General features: G+C 46.2%; 1 protein-coding gene across 3 annotated transcripts in view; it reads right to left on the bottom strand.

Moving 5' to 3' along the window:
* The window catches only part of SUSD1 (sushi domain containing 1), a 120211-nt gene that overhangs the window by 35002 nt on the left and 65467 nt on the right, over window positions 1-19742 (bottom strand). The window contains exons 17-18 of one of the 3 annotated variants that reach the window (XM_048502616.1): window positions 14529-14622; window positions 8998-9441 (exon numbers count right to left, since the gene is read on the bottom strand). The exons of 1 other annotated variant lie outside the window; for it this stretch is intronic. In XM_048502616.1, the coding sequence (XP_048358573.1) occupies window positions 9321-9441; window positions 14529-14622 (215 nt within the window). In that variant the 3' untranslated portion in view covers window positions 8998-9320. Of the gene's footprint in view, window positions 1-8997; window positions 9442-14528; window positions 14623-19742 lie in introns of those variants that run through there. One more of the 3 variants, XM_048502618.1, reaches the window with a different exon arrangement.

Raw genomic sequence — 19742 nt, 5'->3', positions numbered from 1 at the left:
GACTCCACTGCTCTTAGCCACTACTTAACTGCTCTTAAGAAGGAGGAAGAGGAGGAGGAGGAGGAGGAGGAGTTTGGATTTATATCCCCTCTTTCTCTCCTGCAGGAGACTCAAAGGGGCTTACAATCTCCTTGCCCTTCCCCTCTCACAACTAACCACACTGTGTTTTAAGCACTTTGAACTAATGCAGAATATCAACATAGTTTAACATTCTTATAATCTTTTAAGTAATGTTGAGTTGTGTGGAAGTACCCACATCCGCTTTTTAAAAAACTTCCATATGGAAACAGGGACATTGGCCATTTCCGCACGGCACAGTTATACTGGGCTTGAACCAGGGTCTTACATACTGCATCTAATTTATCCCTGTTTCTTCTTCCACACAGCTCCCCGCTTCTACCCAGCAGCAGAGTTAGGACTGGGAGGAAACGCTCTAGTTTGCTCCGCACTAGTCAGGACTTCTATATTTACTTCGGAAGCAGATCTGAGAGTGCCCAGTGTCCTGCATTCTGATTGGCTGTTGCTTTTGAGTGGCAGCTGCATGCACCTCTGAGCGTGCCTGGTGTCCTGTGTTCTGATTGTCTGTTGTTTTTGAGTGGCTGCTTGAATGAACGTCAGGTGGGGAGATCAGGTGGCTGGGTGGGAAAAATAAACCGGTCCTGCCCCCAATGGGTTTTTGCACAGTAGCAGGCACAAGCAGGGTCACACCGGGATTTTTTAAAAGAACCTCCAAACTGACGATTTTTGAAAAAACTGGGCTAAGGTAAATATCGCAGGGCAACATCGGGGCAGGCCCGCGTTAGCACCGGGAACCGTGTGGAAGTCTCGGCTGCACGGGGATATTTTTCTTTCTCACCTTGGGATATTTTGGCTGTGCGGAAACAGACATTGAGAACTAATGTGATGGAGTGGTTAACAGTGGCGGACTCTAATCTAGAGACCCTGTTTGATCCCGTATTTCTCTACGTCAGCAGTGGACTCTAATCTGGTAAACCAGATTGTTTCCCCTACATGTCCACAAGAAGCCCTGGGTGACCTTGGGCAAGCCACACTTCTCTCAGAACACTCTCAGCCCCATCTAATTCACAAAGTGTCTGTTGTGGAGAGGTGATGGAAAGGCTATTTAAATCTGCTTTGAGACTCCTTAAAGGTAGAAAAATGCAGATTATGAAAGCCAACTCGTCATCAACTCCAGAACTTGACCATAATCCTCCATAACCACCTCGCTTCTGTCCCACACCAAAATCAGATAGTCAGCACTACATCTGAAATTGAGCTTTTGTGGTTGGATTGAGAGAATGAATTACCACGTCACTTTTGCAATTTAAATATTTAAAATCTTCTCCGCCTCTCCACCAGCAGCTCAATTATATGGAGAACTTAACATGCGTTGGCTATTTATGACTACAGGTCACAACAAGTACTTCTGATTAAGGCATTGGAAAATAGATGTTTCAAGGTATCAGCAAATTGATGGAAGGGTAGGACAGAGCCTACAACTGTACTGCTTGACATTGTTCCCACTGCTTCAATTAAGAACCAGGGGGCATTCATTGAAAATGCTGGGGGGAAGAATTAGGACTAATAAAAGGAAACACTTCTTCACGCAACGTGGTGTTTGGAATATGCTGCCACAGGAGGTGGTGATGGCCACTAACCTGGATAGCTTTAAAAAGGGCTTGGACAGATTTATGGGGAAGTCGATCTATGGCTACCAATCTGAATCCTTGTATTGTCGAAGGCTTTCACGGCCGGAATCACTTGGGTGCTGTGTGGTTTCCGGGCTGTATGGCCGTGTTCTAGCAGCATTCTCTCCTGACGTTTCGCCTGCATCTGTGGCTGGCATCTTCAGAGGATCTGATGTTGGAAAAGCAAGTGGAGTATATATCTGTCCAGGGTGTGTGGGGAGTGTCCAGGGTGGGTGGGGAAACCTTGTCTGTGAGTAACAAAGGCGGCAACCAGGTCAATAGTTGAGGGCATCTGAATAGAAGTATGAGAAACAATGAAGACTTTCAGGCAGCTCCTGGGAGTAACCCTGTAGATAGGCAAGGTCACTGGTGGGAGCATCTGAATAGAAGTATCCTGGCCTTCCTGTTTCTTTTGTCTATGGTCATCCCACTGTGTTTGTGTGGAGCTGGTTTGACACAGTCTTGACCCTAGTATTTTTTTCAAGCAACACTGGCAAGCTGCTCTGTTATTTCATTTTCAGAGTTTCTCTTCCCTTCCCTGTTAAAATTGTCCATGTATGGCTTGCTATGGATTTTCAATTGCTTCTCTGTGTAGTCTGACGTAGTGGCTTTCAGAGTGGTCCAGAATTTCTGTTTTTTTTTTCAAATAATATTCTATGTCCAGGTTGGTTTTATCATGTGTTCTGCTATTGGGCTGATTTTTTCTGGCTGAAATAGTCTGCGGAGTGCCTTTCGTGGTTCTTTGATATCGTGTCTGTGCGCTACTGGCGTTTGAGTGGTCTCCCTATATGTAGGACAATTTTACAGGGCTACCCCAGGCTATAGGTCTTCATTGTTTCTCATAACTTCTATTCAGATGCCCTCAACTATTGACCTGGTTGCCGCCTTTGTTACTCACAGACAAGGTTTCCCCACCCACCCTGGACACTCCCCACACACCCTGGACAGATATATACTCCACTTGCTTTTCCAACATCAGATCCTCTGAAGATGCCAGCCACAGATGCAGGCGAAACGTCAGGAGAGAATGCTGCTAGAACACGGCCATACAGCCCGGAAACCACACAGCACCCAAATCTGAATCCTTCTTGATCTGAGGTTGCAAATGCAGACCAGGTGCTCAGGAGCAGCAGCAGCAGCAGAAGGCCATTGCTTTCACCTCCTGCATGTGAGCTCCCTCCCAAAGGCACCTGGTAGGCCACTGCGGGTAGCAGAGTGCTGGACTAGATGGACTCTGGTCTGATCCAGCAGGCTAGTTCTTATGTTCTTAAGCTTTCTGCCCAATGAGGCTGGTATAGTTCACTTCAGCTTTCTCTGAGCGTGACACTACAGACTGGATCCAGTGAAGCATTTCTACAGGAATTCCACCCATTGTGCACGACGTTCACAGAGCTTCTCCCAAACCCTGTTCCTGATAGCCTCCTCCTAACTAGGAGCAGGATTTTGGAGAGCATTTCAGACTGATGTGGGTGGGAGGAGGTATAAAACTTATGCTCCTGAGGAGTGAAAATGCTTGTACCAGCAGTAATGCTGCACTGGATTCCACCCATCCTCCAGGTGTGATAGTCTAAATCAGCCATTCTCAACCAGGGTTCCCTGGTACCCTGGGGTGCTGTGAGCATGTCCCAGGGGTACCACGGCAACACTACCGCCGCCCCCCTCTCATTTTTGTGGTGTCTCCCACCGGCGCCAGCAAGGACATGGAGCTGGCCCATGGGGCAGGGCCTGCCACAAGGTCAGCAACCACCCCCACCCCCAGTGCTTCCCTTCACCCTGGGAAGCAGGGGCAATGGGAGGGGAAGGTGGAGGGTGGCGGCAGGGGTACCGTGAGATATGAAGAGTGATGTCAAGGGTACCCTGACCTCGAAAAGGTTGGGAAACACTGGTCTAAATGTACTGAATGGGTTCCACAACAGGAGGCAGCAGAGAACCATACTTTGATGGTTGAACTTGGTTGGGTGATTCCATCTTCAAACTGAGGTGCTAAGAAACACTGAGCTGGTCCAAACAGAAGCTAACACATATTCTGTGGTAAGCACAGCTGAAAGCCCCTGGAGCTTTTCTAATATCTGAAAATATCTTAAGAACAGAAACTGAAAATTCCTTTGAGAATAAGAGTGACCTTGTTATAAAAGTTGCAGGATGTTCTGTTCTTGATAAGCAAAGCTTCAGCAAGAAGTTCTCATTTTGAAGTTGGCAGTAGGACGTTGCTTTTATACCAAGGGCAAATTTTCAAAAGAAATATGTTCGAGATTCTCCATAAGACAGGTTCTTTCATCTATAGTTTTGGGGAAAGACATTTTGATAGCCGGAAGCTGCGAACACGACTTCTCTCATGTCACTTTCAATTGCAGCTTGGCTTTTGCTACGAGGTTATATTTTAGGATGCCAAAAATAATGCTGCCAGTCAAGTAATAATAAAAAGGCTGCATCAAAATTTCGAGCAATTAGGTGGAGGATTTCTTGGGTTATTAGGTTAGCAGTTTTACACAGAGGTCATGCTGAGCTCCATATACATTCTGACTAGTCCAAATAATAGTTTCAATATAACAGTAAACCCACAGCATGGAAAATGTCACATGGGCTCCTTTCAAACTGCCCTTATAATAAATTTAAGCAGCCGGTTGCTAACAGATTTTTGGGTGTCATTTCAGACTCAACCATTTTGGCTTATAGCTGCGAATGGATTTTTTTTTAAACCTGTTTAGACAAAGATTTATTTCAAGATGTTTCAGCCTCAAATTATTTTATTTGGGAACAGTACGCCCTTTCTGCCCAACACAAATAAAATGTTTTGAGGCAGGAAAATAAAACATTTTCTGCAAGAGTTCCACATGTTTTTTCCCCTTGGTTTTCAGACCACATGGTTTTCAGAATCCCAAAAACTGAAACAAACTCATGTATAAGAACAGTAATTTATTGAGTATCAAGGATCTTCTCTGCTCATGCCAGAACTGAGGTTTGCCCGCGCAAACCCCAGTAGTTAAAGTAGCTTGCACCTCCCATCCTGGGAAAGCGCGCCCAAAAGGAACTGTGAAAGAGATAACAGTAGAGATGACCAGGCACTGACCTTGAGCAGCACCTGGTACAGTATAACATCATACAGAAGACAGTTGAAAGTCAGTTAGAAATGCATTTAACCCATTCTACCACCCCCAGCATACAGCAGCAATAGCAAAATCCCCATAATAACAGGTCTCCTGACAAGTACATTTTGAAAATACTTCTTTCAGCCTCAAATTGTCATATTTGGAAATGGTAGACAATTTCTGCAAAACCCAAATAAAATGTTTTGAGGCAGGAAAATAAAACAATTCTGGTAAGAGTTCTGCACAGTTTCCCCAAAACTTTTTCAAAACCATGTCTTTAAGTCTCAAAATGTTTTATTTGGAAACAGTAGGCCCGTTCTGTGCAATAAAAATACAAGTTTTTGATGAAGAAAAATAATTTTTTTCCTGCAAGAGTTCCAGTTTCCCCACAAAAAATTTTGATAGCGCTTTCTTTTAGCCTCAAGAAAGTTTGTTTGGAAATAGTAGGCCCTTTCTGTACAACCCAAATAGAATGTTTTGAGGCAGGAAAATAAAAAAAAATTCTGGCAAGAGTTCCACACGGTTTCCCCCCAAAATGTTTTGAAAACCCTTTTTTCAGCCCCAGAATTATTTTATTTGGAAACTACAGTCCCTCTCTGCACAATACAAACAAAAGGTTCTGAAGCAGGTAAAAAACATTTCCTGCAAGAGTTCCACACAAAACTTTTCAAAACCTTTCTTTCAACCTCAAAACGTTTCATTTGGAAATGGTAGGCCGTTTCTGCACAATACAATTTAAGCATTTTGTGGGTGGAAAACAAAAAACTTCCAGAACTCTTGCATGAATTTTTTTAATTTTCCTGCCTCAAATCGTTTTATTTGTGTTGTGCAGAAAGGGCCTTCCATTTCCAAATAAAATGTTTTGAGGCTGAAACATCTCAAAATAAAACATTTTGAAGGTGAAAGAAAGGGTCTTCAAAACGTTTTGGGGAAAATCTGTGCTGAACTCTTGCTGGAAATATTTTATTTCCCATCCTCAACACGTTTTATTTGGGTTGTGCTGAAAGGGCCTACCGTTTCCAAATAAAATGTTTTGAGGTGGAAAGGAAGGGTTTTCATAACATTTTGGAGGGAAACCATGCTGAAATCTTGCAGGGAATGTTTTATTTTCCTGCCTCAAAACATTTTATTTGTATTGTGCAGAAAGGGCCATAGTGTCACAATATTTGGCAGATGAAGTGCTTAAACCTACTTCTCATGTGATGGAGCTGCTTTTGAACCCCTACCTGAATCATAGATGTCATATCTTGCCGGGCTCTCCTTCCCCATACAAGATATTCTGACCTCTCTAATCAATTTGTGATGGATTTAAATAATTCTCATTCATTGTCTCCTTAATTTCCTTTTCTCCAGAATCTGTGCCTCTTTGTTTTCCTTTTCTGGCCAATCTTCTACTTAAAAAAAAATTAGCTTTGCATGACTTGCTTGATTTTTTTTGTTAACCACACTGGCATTCTCTTAGATGTGGCATACCTCCTCTCTGACCTTTGGTTATTATGGACTGAAATAATCTCAAAGCTCCTCGAAGGAATTTGACCCTCTTTACCCGCACATTCACCTTCTTCTCAACTAATTTAATTTTTAAGAAGCTTTCTCTTTTGTAGTGGTCTGGGATTTGCGGGGAGGGGGGTTAACTTTCAGCTCACAGACAAGCTGAACTGAATAGCACTGTGATCACTCTTCCCATTTGGTCCAACAGCACAACTCCCACCAGAACTTGAGACCAAGGCCACTTCCGCATGGCCATGCTGGGGGTTGGGTCGGTGTACATGACGCCGACCCAACCCCCCCCCCCCCCGGGACCGTTTGTGCGAACAGTCCCGGTAACGACAAGAAAGATGGCGCCGCGTAGCGCCGTCGCCCGATCGACGTATCTTCCCTGCGACCATCCGGCGCGTCGCCAAGGCCAGGGGACACGTCCCCCTGCCCTGCGCGACCACTCCGGAGTCAAAGGGCAGGGGGACGTGTTCCCAGGCCTCGGCGACGCGCCGGAAGGTCGCAGGGAAGATACGTCAATCGGGAAAGAGGGGATGGATGGCGCCTTCCAGCCGCTACCATTCGCACGGCTGCAGCTGGAAGCTGCCGTTTTCCAAAAACCTCGCTTGGGGAGCGAGGTGGGAAAATGGCGGCTTCGCGCCACTGGGGAGGAGCGAGGGCGGTGCGGTTGCAAAGCAGCTGCACCCCCCCATGCGAACAGCTCCCTAGTGACAGCGTTTTTGCTGTCCCTAGGGCGCTGTATACGGCCCGTGCGGAAAGGGCCCAAGTCTTGGTATGCCTCCCCTTTAGTCAGCTCCATGACCAACTGCTCCAAAACACAACAATTTATGGCAGTGGTCTTCAGCTCCTAGGTGAGGACTATCAGATGGTTCCATGGGTACACCTGTTGAGTCATAGACTCCTCTAGAGCTGTGCTTTTTTTGTTATCTGCTATGTATGTGGAGGAATCAAGGGCACCACAGCTGGCTGAACTGGAGAGAATTCCTCTGTGACTCTGACTCAGGTTTGTTCCTCACAAAAGTACACCGCCATTGTTCAGCTTGTGGCTCCTCTTCCCAATTCTCTTGATCTGCTGCCCACTGTCCTGGTCTTGTGACCAGAGACACCATAACTTTGGTTCCCCCACATCCTGTTGCATGACACCAATGACCTATGCTTGCAAGCAAATAGATGCTACATGGGCTGAAGAATACTAGTTTATGGGTGAATGAATGAATTTTATTATTGCAGTCGAAGACCAGTACTTAAAAGTTTCTACAACATTTCGTCCACAAAATACCTATATACAGATCTGATGTACTTTCTGCTGTTACACAAGTACATACAATAAAATATACAGTTACATAAAAATAACCTCAAGGTTCAGTTCCTTAGATGGGCAATCCAAAAGTACAGTCATAATATCCATGTAGAAGAGAAGAAGAATTTGGATTTATATCCCCCCTTTCTCTCCTGTAGGAGACTCAAAGGGGCTTACAATCTCCTTGCCCTTCCCCGCTCACAACAAACACCCTGTGAGGTAGGTGAGGCTGAGAGAGCTCCGAGAAGCTGTGACTAGCCCAAGGTCACCCAGCTGGCATGTGTGGGAGTGTACAGGCTAATCTGAATTCCCCAGATAAGCCTCCACAGCTCAGGTGTCAAAGCTGGGAATCAAACCCGGTTCCTCCAGATTAGATACACGAGCTCTTAACCTCCTACGCCACTGCGTAGTACACACTATTATCACATTCAGTTTATGGGTGTACTTGTACATTTTGTATTAATGGATTAGAAAATATCATTACAGTCAGCAGGTTTCAAAGGTAATAGCAACAGTTGAATAACAGCAAAAGACTCCTAGAAAGTTAAAATAATGCAATTGCCTTGGGATTATACAACATCAGAAAAATAAACAATAATAGCGTGCAAGCTTTTGTGTACCCCACAAGTCTTCATTGGACCAGATGTTGTACATTGGCATTGGGTCTGCCCTAGCAAAAGGTATTACATGGAATGTTTTCTTGCCAATCAGAATAAATTCTCAATTATTTTGACTGTGAAATAGTCCTCTGTATGACAGAAAGGCTATTTACCCTCATGGTCTGCGTTCTGAAGTGCTGTATGAGTGCTGTGGTATAACCCAGACCTTGCTTACTCCAGCCTTGGGACCAGTGGTGGGATCCAAAAATTTTAGTAACAGGTTCCCATGGTGGTGGGATTCAAACTGTGGCGTAGCAGCCTAATGTCAGAACAGGCTGGGGCGGGGCATGGCGTGGCCGGGCATTTCCAAGTGGCAGGAGCATTCCTGGGCGGGGCTGGCTGGCAAGGACAAACCACTCACTGTGCCGAGATCCATAGGCGGGAAACGGTAATGCACGCGGGCGCAGGCTGCCACGCAGATGCCGGGTGCACCTCCTGCTTCCGAGACACAGCTTCAGAGTTCTTGGCGTGCTACTGCTGGAGAGGAGGGGCTTTAGAACTGGAAGGCAAAAAAATCCACGCTAACCAATGGCAAAATCACCAATTAGTAACCCCCTCTTGGCACACGCAAATAATTAGTAACCTACTCTCGGGAACCTGTGAGAACCTGCTGGATCCCTGCTGGATCATCTACTGCCAACAGAAACTACTTCTCCTCTAATTGTCAAATACTTAGTACTTTCAAATACTTAATTTTGTTTCTAGAAATCAAAAGAAGGATACTTTCCTTAAACAAGGAACTTTACCATATTTCTAAAACATGTTTTTAAAACAGCCGAACTGGGAGAATTATCCCGTTTTCTACCTTCGCTAACCAGCCACATAGGAAACAACAGGACTTTCTGATTTTTGGACCTAATGGAATTTCTAACGGAAAACCTGCTGTATCCACCTGTTTTACCCAGGACTGTTTAGGAATGAAAGAAAGAGAAATGAGGAAATAAAAATACATCATTCGCCTCCCAGCTATGAAGGAAGTAGCTGACATTTTCCGGATCGACTTGCTCGCTCTGCAGCCTGGATGAACTTGGACAGTCCAGACCTCCCGTGTCTTCTCTGTCTTCCAAGCGACTGGTCGATGTATACGTCAGACATGGGAGAAAGTCTGAGTCACTGGAGAAGGTAACCTAACAGTCTGCCTGGTGGTAGATAAAAGTCGCACTTCGTCAGACAACATCTTTTCAGCTAGGGCGGCCTGAGACGCTGCGCTGTACAGATAAGAGACAGAGTTATGGGAAGGTGGTAGAAAACAGGAGGGAAATCCAGTTACAACTTAAATACCATAACGCTGAAAGGCAAAGCTATAACCTCTCTGCCCCAAAAGCTGTGGACAGTGTCCATGGGGGTACATTTATTTATTTATTTTTATTTATTTATTTTCAGATTTCTAGACCGCCCCATCCCCTAGGGCAGGGGTAGGGAACCTACAGCTCTCCAGATGTTCAGGAACTACAATTCCCATCAGCCCCTACCAGCATGGCCAATTGGCCATGCTGGTAGGGGCTTGATAAAACTTTGATAATTCCTGGTATGGAGAGCTGCAATTCCCTACCCTAAAATCCTAGACGACTCTGTCCGGCGCTGCTATAATGACCATCAGGTACAGTTAAAAACAACTAAAACTTTTAAAAGCAGTGGTAAAATAGAAACTGACTATAATAGATAAATTAATGTATAAGATGGCATCCGCAATCCCAATTTCAAACCCTCCAGCCGTGCAGCCGTGCAGTTCCTCCCACAGAATGGCATTTCTGCATGCTGGGATGGGGGCAAGCCCACCTGCTAATACCTCCCATCCATTGCAGATCTGCCCTTTGCCGCCATGCTATACCAAAGATCTGCTGACCCCTCCTCCTGAACCAACATTTCAGGAGCTCAGGAGGCTGCAGCGGAATAAACCCCACAGTTTATTGGAGAGTTGCTTCTAGGGCAGTGGTGGTGAACCTATAGCACGGGTGCCAGAGGTGGCACTCAGAGACCTCTCCATGGGCACTCACGCACAGAGTTCATCATGTGGGAGGGGGGTGGAAAATCAACCCCCCTGCACACACACACCTAGGCTGACCTGGGCATGATCCTTTACCTGGGAGTAAGCTCGGTTGCTGGCAATGGGGCTTGCTTCTGAGTAAACCCTCCTAGGATCGTGATTCACCCATTTGAAGCGTTGCACGGTTGCTTCACCAAGCTTACTCCTGAGTAACGCATGCTTTGGAGCCAACCGTTTTTCCTAAACGAAAACCTCAGTATTCAGGTTAAATTGCCGTGTTGGCACTTTGCGATAAATAAGTGGGTTTGGGGTTGCAATTTGGGCACTCGGTCTTGAAAAGGTTCGTCATCACTGGTCTAGGGGTAGATTCTATAAAATAACACCACATCAATAAAAGTGTCGTTGCAAAGGGTTCCTGCAAATAGGCATCAACAGGCCTTGCTAAAATTTGAATCAAATAAGAAAAACACAAGGTATATTTACAAATCATTCCATTGAAAAAGAGACCCCCCCCCCCCAAAAAAAACCTGTGAATGGACTTTCAAGGGTTCAGCATATATCTATAATTGGGGTGGTTGCAGGGTGGGCCCGGCCCAGCTGCCTGTTGGGGGCAGGGATGAGGGATGGAAGCCTGGGAGAAACCTGTTTATCTTCTCTACTAAACCTTGTCCTGCCTTGAACCACAGTTATGTTTATTCATCAAATAGTCTTTTGGTACCTTAGAGCAGGCCTTAATTTTCAGTCTTTGGGATTTTTCTATTGTAATATTCTATATTTTAATGACTTTCCTTTCTAATTATTGCTTCTACATAACCCAGTGATGGTGAACCTTTTCGAGACCGAGTGCCCAAATTGCGACCCAAAACCCACTTATTTGTCGCAAAGTGCCAACACGGCCATTTAACCTGAATACTGAGGTTTTCATTTAGAAAAAACGGTTGGCTCCAAGGCGCGTGTTACTCAGGAGTAAGCTTGGTGAAGCAACCATGCAACTCTTCAAATGGGTGAATCATGACCCTAGGAGGGTCTACTCAGAAGCAAGCCCTATTGCCAGCAACTGAGCTTACTCCCAGGTAAAGGATCGTGACCAGGCCAGCCTAGATGTGTGTGTGTGTGGGGGGGTGATCTCCCACATGACGAACTCTGTGCATGTGTGCCCACAGAAAGAGCTCTGAGTGCCACCTCCAGCACCCATGCCATAGGTTCGCCACCACTGACATAACCTATACTCTGTTCCATATAAAGATTATCGTGGATTGTATATTTCTCCACCACAGAACAAAGCATGCTGGATCTTCTTTGTTGCAGAATGCTCCACCTGGGTCCTAGTCCCTACCTAGCCTTGCTCCCCCAATCATTTTGAAAGTTAAAAAAAAGCATTTTGGCATAAATGCTCTTGTATCAAAGTACCATGTTTAATAATGCACAAAATGGTGGTTCAGACAACGGCAGGGCATAAAAATGAATGAGGCTTCTCATATATTCTAACGGGGAAGCATACAACTTTCTCACCTGCTGCACCTCAACTGACTGAACTATTATCTTTGTGTGAAGCAGAGTATAAACCAGCGATTCCCAGCCAGGGTTCCGTGGTACCCTGGTGTACCGTGAGCATGTCCTGGGGGTACCGCGGCAATGCTACCGGCCCCCCTCATTTTTGCGGTGTCTCCCGCCGGCACCAGCAAGGATATGGAGCTGGTCCAGGGGGCAGGGCCTGCCACAAGGTCAGCAGCAACTCCCCCCCCCCCCGTGTTCTTCTTCACCCTGGGAGGGGAAGGTGGGGGGGTGGCAAGCAGGGGAACTGGGAGGGGAAGGTGGGGGGAGGATGGTAGGGGGTACCGTGAGATATGAAGAGTGAGGTCAAGGGTACCGTGATGTCAAAAAGGTTGGAAAGCACTGCCTTAAACCCTTCACAGCCACTTGTCATTTTTTAAAGGTACAATAAAAGTGTTGTGGTGCACAGGGCAACCTTGGTTATTAACACAACAGTAAGCTAACCTCAGTACTCCTATCAAGAGTCAACATGAAGCAACTGCAATAAATTACTGACAGAAATACTATATGCCACAATGAAATTTCTAGACACCACGGCACCCTGATGCTTGGGATTTGTTAAACCCTGCCATAAAGACTGACTAGTTTATTATAATATAAGGTTTGGTGGATCAGAAGCAACTGCACTGAATGTCAAATATGTATGATATGTAAGGCAGGCTTTGGCCCTGAAAATTTAATTCGTTTAGGAAATGTTTATTCCACTATTTTACCAAGAAGCTTTTGAGGAGGTAAGCGTATATGCTACAATAAATAGGTTCATCTAGGAAACCACAACTATTCATTGTTTTGGACACAACAGATTGACCTGGCTACCTTCTGAAATTTGTCTGGGATAGTGTTAACTAAACCACTTTTAAAAGAAAAACGAACACAATCCTTAAAATGTATTAATGCAAGCAAAAACCCACCTGGAGGTTTTAAATTACGTTGCTTGTCAGAAGGAAACAGGGATTGCTGTTCTGGCCAATTAACATTAAAAGCACAATGCCACTATTGGAAAGTCTGCTTTGGAATTTGGATCATGAGAATCTAATTAAAATATTTTTTCAAAAATAACAAATAATCCTCTTTCTTCCCAGTCTCAACAAAGCTGTCTCACTCTTACGCTATTTCAAAAACCAATGAACAGCATAAACTGACGAGTTGTCCATAATTTACAAGCAACATCAATGCATTTGCTTCTCAAGCAAGATGTGAGGGACAGATTGGAAATGGAGCCAGCAACCACCAATTTCCTCATTTGGGAACATATAAAGATGTGGCACAGGTAGGGGATTTTGCATACTTGTGTATGTATATATATATATCAACCTTTATTAGGAATAGAATCCATATAACAGCCAACATTGTCCAAACAAGTATCCCATACATGAGAACCATCACAGGTAATAATTCCAAAGTTTCTACAAGGAACCTAGCCACAAAAGTTAAAATCTCAGAGGCGGAATTGTTTAGTAGAAACGTAATCTTCCCCACAGCAGAGTATTCATTAAAGATTACAGGACAAAGAGCAAAAAGTCTGGTCCTAGATCCCTCGTATTTGGGGCAGTCGAGCAATATATGTTCAATGTATTGTCGAAGCCTTTCACGGCCAGAATCACTAGGGTGTTGTGTGGTTTCCAGGCTGTATGGCCGTGTTCTAGCAGCATTGATTGATTGATTGATTGATTGATTGATTGATTGATTGATTGATTGATTGATTGATTGATTGATTGATTGATTGATTGATTGATTGATTGGGTTTATAGACCACCCTCCCCCGGAGGGCTCAGGGCGGTGAACACATATAGATAGAGCACAATAACAATTTAAAACCACAATTTCAATAAATACAGGCTCTAATAATTAAAATATAAACCCTATCTCGTCTTAAAGCAGCATTAAAATTAGCATTAAAACAAGAATGGCATCTGCTATCAGTTCCCTCTAACCCCAAAAGGGGAAGAAACGGTAGGATCCACTTGATGTTGTATATGATCCTCTGAAGATGCCGGCCACAGATGCAGGCAAAACGTCAGGAGAGAACGCTGCTAGAACACGGCCATACAGCCCGGAAACCACACAACACCCTACCAATATATGTTCCATGGTTTGAATCACTGTGATACAATGAGGACATTAACAGAGTTATGTGAAGACATGTTTAAGTCTTCAGAAACGCTTTAAACATTCTTATCCATGAAAATAAAATACTGCTTCTCTTTCACCTCTCTCAAACAGGAGCTCCCACCAAGTTGAAGAAATAAATAATTTTCAAGAGTGCCATTGCTATCAACCATATGTTGTTTGACAGCAACCATTCTTCTGGACATGTTCAGCACAGTCAACTTGAACCCCCTCTGAGGGGTGGCTACTGGACAGCATCAATAACGTCACCAACGTGTCTCCCCACCACGTTGCCAATCACCAGCACCCCTTTATAAAATGATTGCAACCATTTTCACTAAGGTGGAGGATGACGCAAATGTATCTTTGTTCCTTTAATGAAGACGGACTGTTCTCTTGCGAGACAAAGGGCGGGACCAGATTGAGAGCCAGCAGAAATCATGGGATGCTGTTCAATGAAGCAGCATTCAACTTGTGGGTAGACATGTCTGTAACAGAAGTGGCAAGCTGGACTCAAGCTGTAGGTGAAGCACTCGTGAATGCCCTGAGTTCCATAGCTGCCTGCCAAGTTTATCATACCGCTCCCTCTTTTGTAAAGACCCAACAAGATGAAAATGTCTGGAGTTAACAGTCAGCATTACGTACCGTGCTGCGAACAGGGATAGCAACAGGATGGAGCAAAGAGCAGCAACTGACCCTAACATAACAGCCGTCACATGTTGTGGCTTGGAAGATACATCTGAAAGAGGAATAAGAACTGAATAACTCAAGTGGACAGCTACCAAATGATTTCACTCAGCCTTGAGATTCACTGTCTGAAGACATGTGAAATTAAAACACTGTGGCAAAACTCAAAATGTGGATTTATTGCTTCATCAGGCAGCGGGTGGAACTGACCAGGCAACAAACAGCCAGTGACTTATTAAAGAAATTAACGAGCTGGATCTGCCTCCCTCCTCCTGTTACAGCCCTATGTGACCCCCAAAAGCAACTCCTGAGATCACAGTGAGGATACAACTTAATTTTCACTAGGTGTGTGCGATCAGATGTATGCTGAGAAGTTAATTCCCAAGCATGCATGGGCCTGATTTGGATCAGGACTGCTACAGACAGGGAGCAGGGAGCTTATGCCTCCCCCGCATCTGAAATGGCCCCAGTGTTCAGCTATTTGCCCTTTTAGAGCCATCTAGGTATACCCCCATCAGCACAGGTAAACCCCAATATGTGCATATACTATGTGGTATATGCATTTAGGACAAATATTTGCTGTTTTAATGTGTAGGTATGTCCTTAACTGCAAGGTGAGTTGATATTAATCTCCCTACCCCATAGTTTTTAACCAACTGAAGAACCTTAACACTCTCCATGGCGAGGGGGGACTTGAATTTCATTCATTCATTCATTCATTCATTCATTGGATTTCTAAACCGCCCTCCCCCTAGGGGCTCAGGGGGTAGACAACAGTAATAAACAGTAACAACAGTATAAAAACAGCTTAAAACATAACATAAAACAACTAATTAGCCATAATAAAAACAGGAACCATATATCGTCAGATGGCGTTTCATCCCTCCCCCTCCGCACCTTTATGTCCACAGGAGGCCAGATGAAATGGCAGCGATGTATTTAACCAGGCTGGCCAAATGCCTGGGGGAACAGGTCAGTCTTACAGGCCCTGCAGAAACTCTGTAAGTCCCGCAGGGCCCTGATCTCCCTCGGAAGCCTGTTCCACCAGGTGGGGGCCAGGGCTGTAAAAGCCCTGGCCCTTGTAGAGGCCAGCCTGATAGCTTTAGGGCCAAAGAACACCCAGAGGTCCTCCTCCGATGAACGAGGAGGAGGTGACCACAGGGTTTTAAGAACATAAGAATCTTGCTGGATCAGACCAGTGGCCCATCTATACTAGCATCCTTTCTCACACAGTGGCCAGCCAGTTACTCTGACTCTTCTCGTGGTGTTGCCTCCAGGCACTTGTGTTCAGAGGCTTACTGCCTATGGAGATTCCCTACAGTCACCATGGCTAGTAGCCACTGACGGACCTATCCATAAATCTGTCTAATCCCTTTTTAAAGCTATTTATGCCTGCCGCTATCACTGCATCGTCTGGCAGCAAATTCCACATTATAATCCACCAATGACAGGCTTCATACTAGATTTGCTCCAGACAGGAAAACAGTCCCAGCATTCTTTCCAGAGTACTTGTTACTGACAGTGAGTGGTCTAATGGAGTGGTGGTGGGGGGGGGGGGGCGGGGGGGCACAGTAAGTAAATAGCTCTGTGGCATAGGAGGTTAAGAGCTCGTGTATCTAATCTGGAGGAACCGGGTTTGATTCCCAGCACTGCCACTTGAGCTGTGGAGGCTTATCTGGGGAATTCAGATTAGCCTGTGCACTCCCACACATGCCAGCTGGGTGACCTTGGGCTAGTCACAGCTTCTCGGAGCTCTCTCAGCCCCACCTACCTCACAGGGTGTTTGTTGTGAGGGGGGAAGGGCAAGGAGATTGTGAGCCCCTTTGAGTCTCCTACAGGAGAGAAAGGGGGGATATAAATCCAAACTCTTCTTCTTCTTCTTCTCTGTCTTGCAACAGATGGACAGCTAGTATTGTCGAACACTATAATGTACGTTAGAGAAACAAACTGGTAATAAAACATCCAGACTGAAATCTAAGCAAAAAGCTAATCAGGACAAAATTACAATATACTTCTGGACAAACACGTGCAAATCTCTCCCAAGGCAAAATATAGCACTATTTATTTTAAAAGAACAATAATAACAAATGCTATCGGCGTGGAACCCAGAGTTTAACATAAGCACTGAGCTCCCGGATTTGGAAGTGAGGCTGAGCTTGCTGATGATGCCTATTTGCAGTAATGAGGGATGACAGATGATAACATGAAAAGATGGCTGAAATTGTGGTTTTTCTCAAACACCCAAAAAGCAGAGCTGCAAGATGCAATGCAGATAGATGTAGTGCAGCCATTCTCAACCAGGGTTCCCTGGTACCCTGGGGTGCCGTGAGCATGTCCCAGGGGTACCGCGGCAACACTACCTCCCCTCATTTTTGTGGTGTCTCCCACCGGCGCCAGCAAGGACATGGAGCTGGCCCATGGGGCAGGGCCTGCCACAAGGTCAGCAGCCACCCCCACCCCCAGTGCTTCCCTTCACCCTGGGAGGGGAAGGTGGGGTGTGTGGCAAGCAGGGGCAATGGGAGGGGAAGGTGGAGGGTGGCGGCAGGGGTACCGTGAGATATAAAGAGTGAGGTCAAGGGTACCCTGACCTTGAAAAGGTTGGGAAACACTGATGTAGTGTGTGCTTTCTTTCCACTGCCTGTGTCTCTAGGAAGAAGCCTTTGTCAGGAAGTAATGATTGCATGCAATAGTAACAGGGGACATGCTACATTATAAGCGCTCTTTTCAGTGCCTTGCCTAAAATGCTTTGGCTCTGTCAGTATGCGTAAAGTGGACTTATGGCAACTCCAGCAAAGGGCATTCAAGGCAAGGGAGAAGCAGAGGGGGCCTGCCATTGCCTTCCTCTGCAGATTCTTCCTTCGCGGTCTCCCTTCCAAATACCGACTCTGCTTAGCTTCCGAGATCTTAAGGGATCGAACCTGCAGACACTGTCATGTTTCATTCGGCTCTGAGAGGCCGAATTCCCACTGAAAATTCAATCTAGATACAACCAAGTTTCAAAAGAATCGGCACCTTTTCATCCAGGTTCCAACATCCTCACTGCAGCATGTTTCTAGTGAAGACATCTAGACCTGCCCCTTGGGGGGTCGGTGCCTGCTGTCAGGGGTGCAATCATTAAGCTATCAGCACCAAAATTTCAGAGTATCTTTAGAAGACCCTCCTGATGATACCACCCAGGTTTGCTGAAGTTTGATTCATGGGGGCCAACGTTATAGACCCTCAAATGTGTAGCCCCCATCTCCTATTGGGTCCCATTGGAAACAATGGGGGATGGGGGCACCCCCTTTGGGAGTCCATAGCTTTGGACTCCTTGGACCAAACTTCACAAAACCTGGGTGGTATTAGTAAGAGACTCTCGTGGTGATACCGCCCAGGTTTGGTGAAGTTTGGTTCATGGGGGCCAAAGTTATGGACCCTCAAATGTGTAGCCCCCATCTCCTATTAGCTCCCATTGGAGTGTTTTCCCCCCCAAAAGGTGCATATACAAGCAGGTCCAGGAAAATTCCGTGATAAGGGGGGAGCGCCAGAAACAGGACTGATCTGTGTTCCGCGGTTCGGCAGTGGGGAGATCTTGAGGGAACCTGGATATTTCGGGTGACTAACTCAGGATTAATCGCCAGTGAGGAAATCACCAGAATGGCAGCAACTTCCAAAGAGGGGAGAGCTGATTCCACCTCCTTCTGTCGAGGTTTACAGTCCGTGCCCCCATTCCCAGAAAACTGATAAAGTTTTGTTGAGAAGGCTTTACATTCCGTGCTTTAAAAAAAATGTGGACCTCACTTTGACCCCCGACCCAATGACATAATACACTTTCTCTGGATAGATCATGGGGCCAGATTGACAGATATGTTCTGGGAGGTCAATGCTTCCCAGACACATAGAGGCTAAATTTCTATCAGAACCATCATGCAAAGAGAAGGCTGTGCTGCCACAGTTAACCCTCCCCGCAGTTTTCCACACTTGAAGCAGCCCAGGGGAGCCACTGTTTGCCTCACTGCACGGCCACGCTGGGGGTTGGGTCGGCGTACATGACGCTGACCCAACCCCCCCCGGGACCGTTCGCACAAACAGTCCCGGTTGCGGTGGGGAAGATGGCGCATCCTCCACACAGGCTGCGCCTTCCCCAAACGCTTTACCATGTCCCCAGCTCGGAAGTCGCAGGGCAGGGGGGGCGTGTCCCCTGGCCTGTGCGATGCGCCAGAGGCCGGAGGACACGGTAAGGCGTTTGGGAAAGGGGGGGAAATGGCACCTTCCAGCTGCTGCCGTTCGCACGGCAGCAGTTGAAAGCCGCTGTTTCCCAAAAACCTCGCTTGGGGAGCAAGGTTGGGAAACAGCGGCTTCGCGCCGTTGGGGGAGAGTGAGGGCGGCGCGGCTGCGATGCAGCTGCGCCCCCCATGCAAACAGCTCCCTAGGGACGGCGTTTTTGCCATCCCTAGGGCGCTGTTATTGGCCAGTGCAGAAAGGGCCATAATGTGTTGGCGCAGTTTCAAGTACTGAAAATGGTGCAGGGGAGAAACTGAAGCCTCCTCTCCTTGGATCATTGTGTGTTTGACAAACGCGGGATTCCTTGACCATGGCCCAAATCCATCCACATTAAGAAAGCTCAAGGGGCGAACTTTTTCATAGAAGGGGGTGACAATTTTTTAAATTTCTCCCATTTGCTACTGGCTCTAATTAGGTTCTTCTTGAGGGTCCACTGAACTGAAGGACAAAAAAGGTGAGCTCAGTGGGTTACTGCCCATCTCAGGAAAATCTGAGGGCACTTACAATATTTCAACTGTGTGGCTGGAAACAGACCCATACTTGGCAACTGTGGTGGTATGATTAGAGTGTTGGACTAGAATATGGGAGACGTAGGCCGTTTCCCCACTTTTAAAAATGACATCGGTTTCATCCGGCGTGGACCTTTTCAGCGCGGGGATTGTGTTCCCCGGCTTCCCCACTGTTTTCAGCAGCGCCAGAAATGACGCGCACTGAGGGGGCGCGAGAGCAGCAGAGTTGGGGCAGCTGCGTTGTTGCCGCCCCTGTAGTGGGGAGTGCCGCTGGACCACGCGCTACATGGCAAGAGTAGCGCACAGCAAACGGTGAGTGGGGAAAGGCCCGTAGATTCAAATTCCCACTCTGCTTATGGGATCTTGCTGGATGATCTTTGGACAGTTACACACACACACA

The sequence above is a fragment of the Sphaerodactylus townsendi genome, linkage group LG07 (assembly GCF_021028975.2).
Source record: "Sphaerodactylus townsendi isolate TG3544 linkage group LG07, MPM_Stown_v2.3, whole genome shotgun sequence".
In the NCBI taxonomy this organism is placed as follows: Eukaryota; Metazoa; Chordata; class Lepidosauria; order Squamata; family Sphaerodactylidae; genus Sphaerodactylus; species Sphaerodactylus townsendi.
The sequence above is the reverse complement of the archived record's forward strand: the minus strand, read 5'-3'. Positions and strand labels throughout refer to the sequence as shown.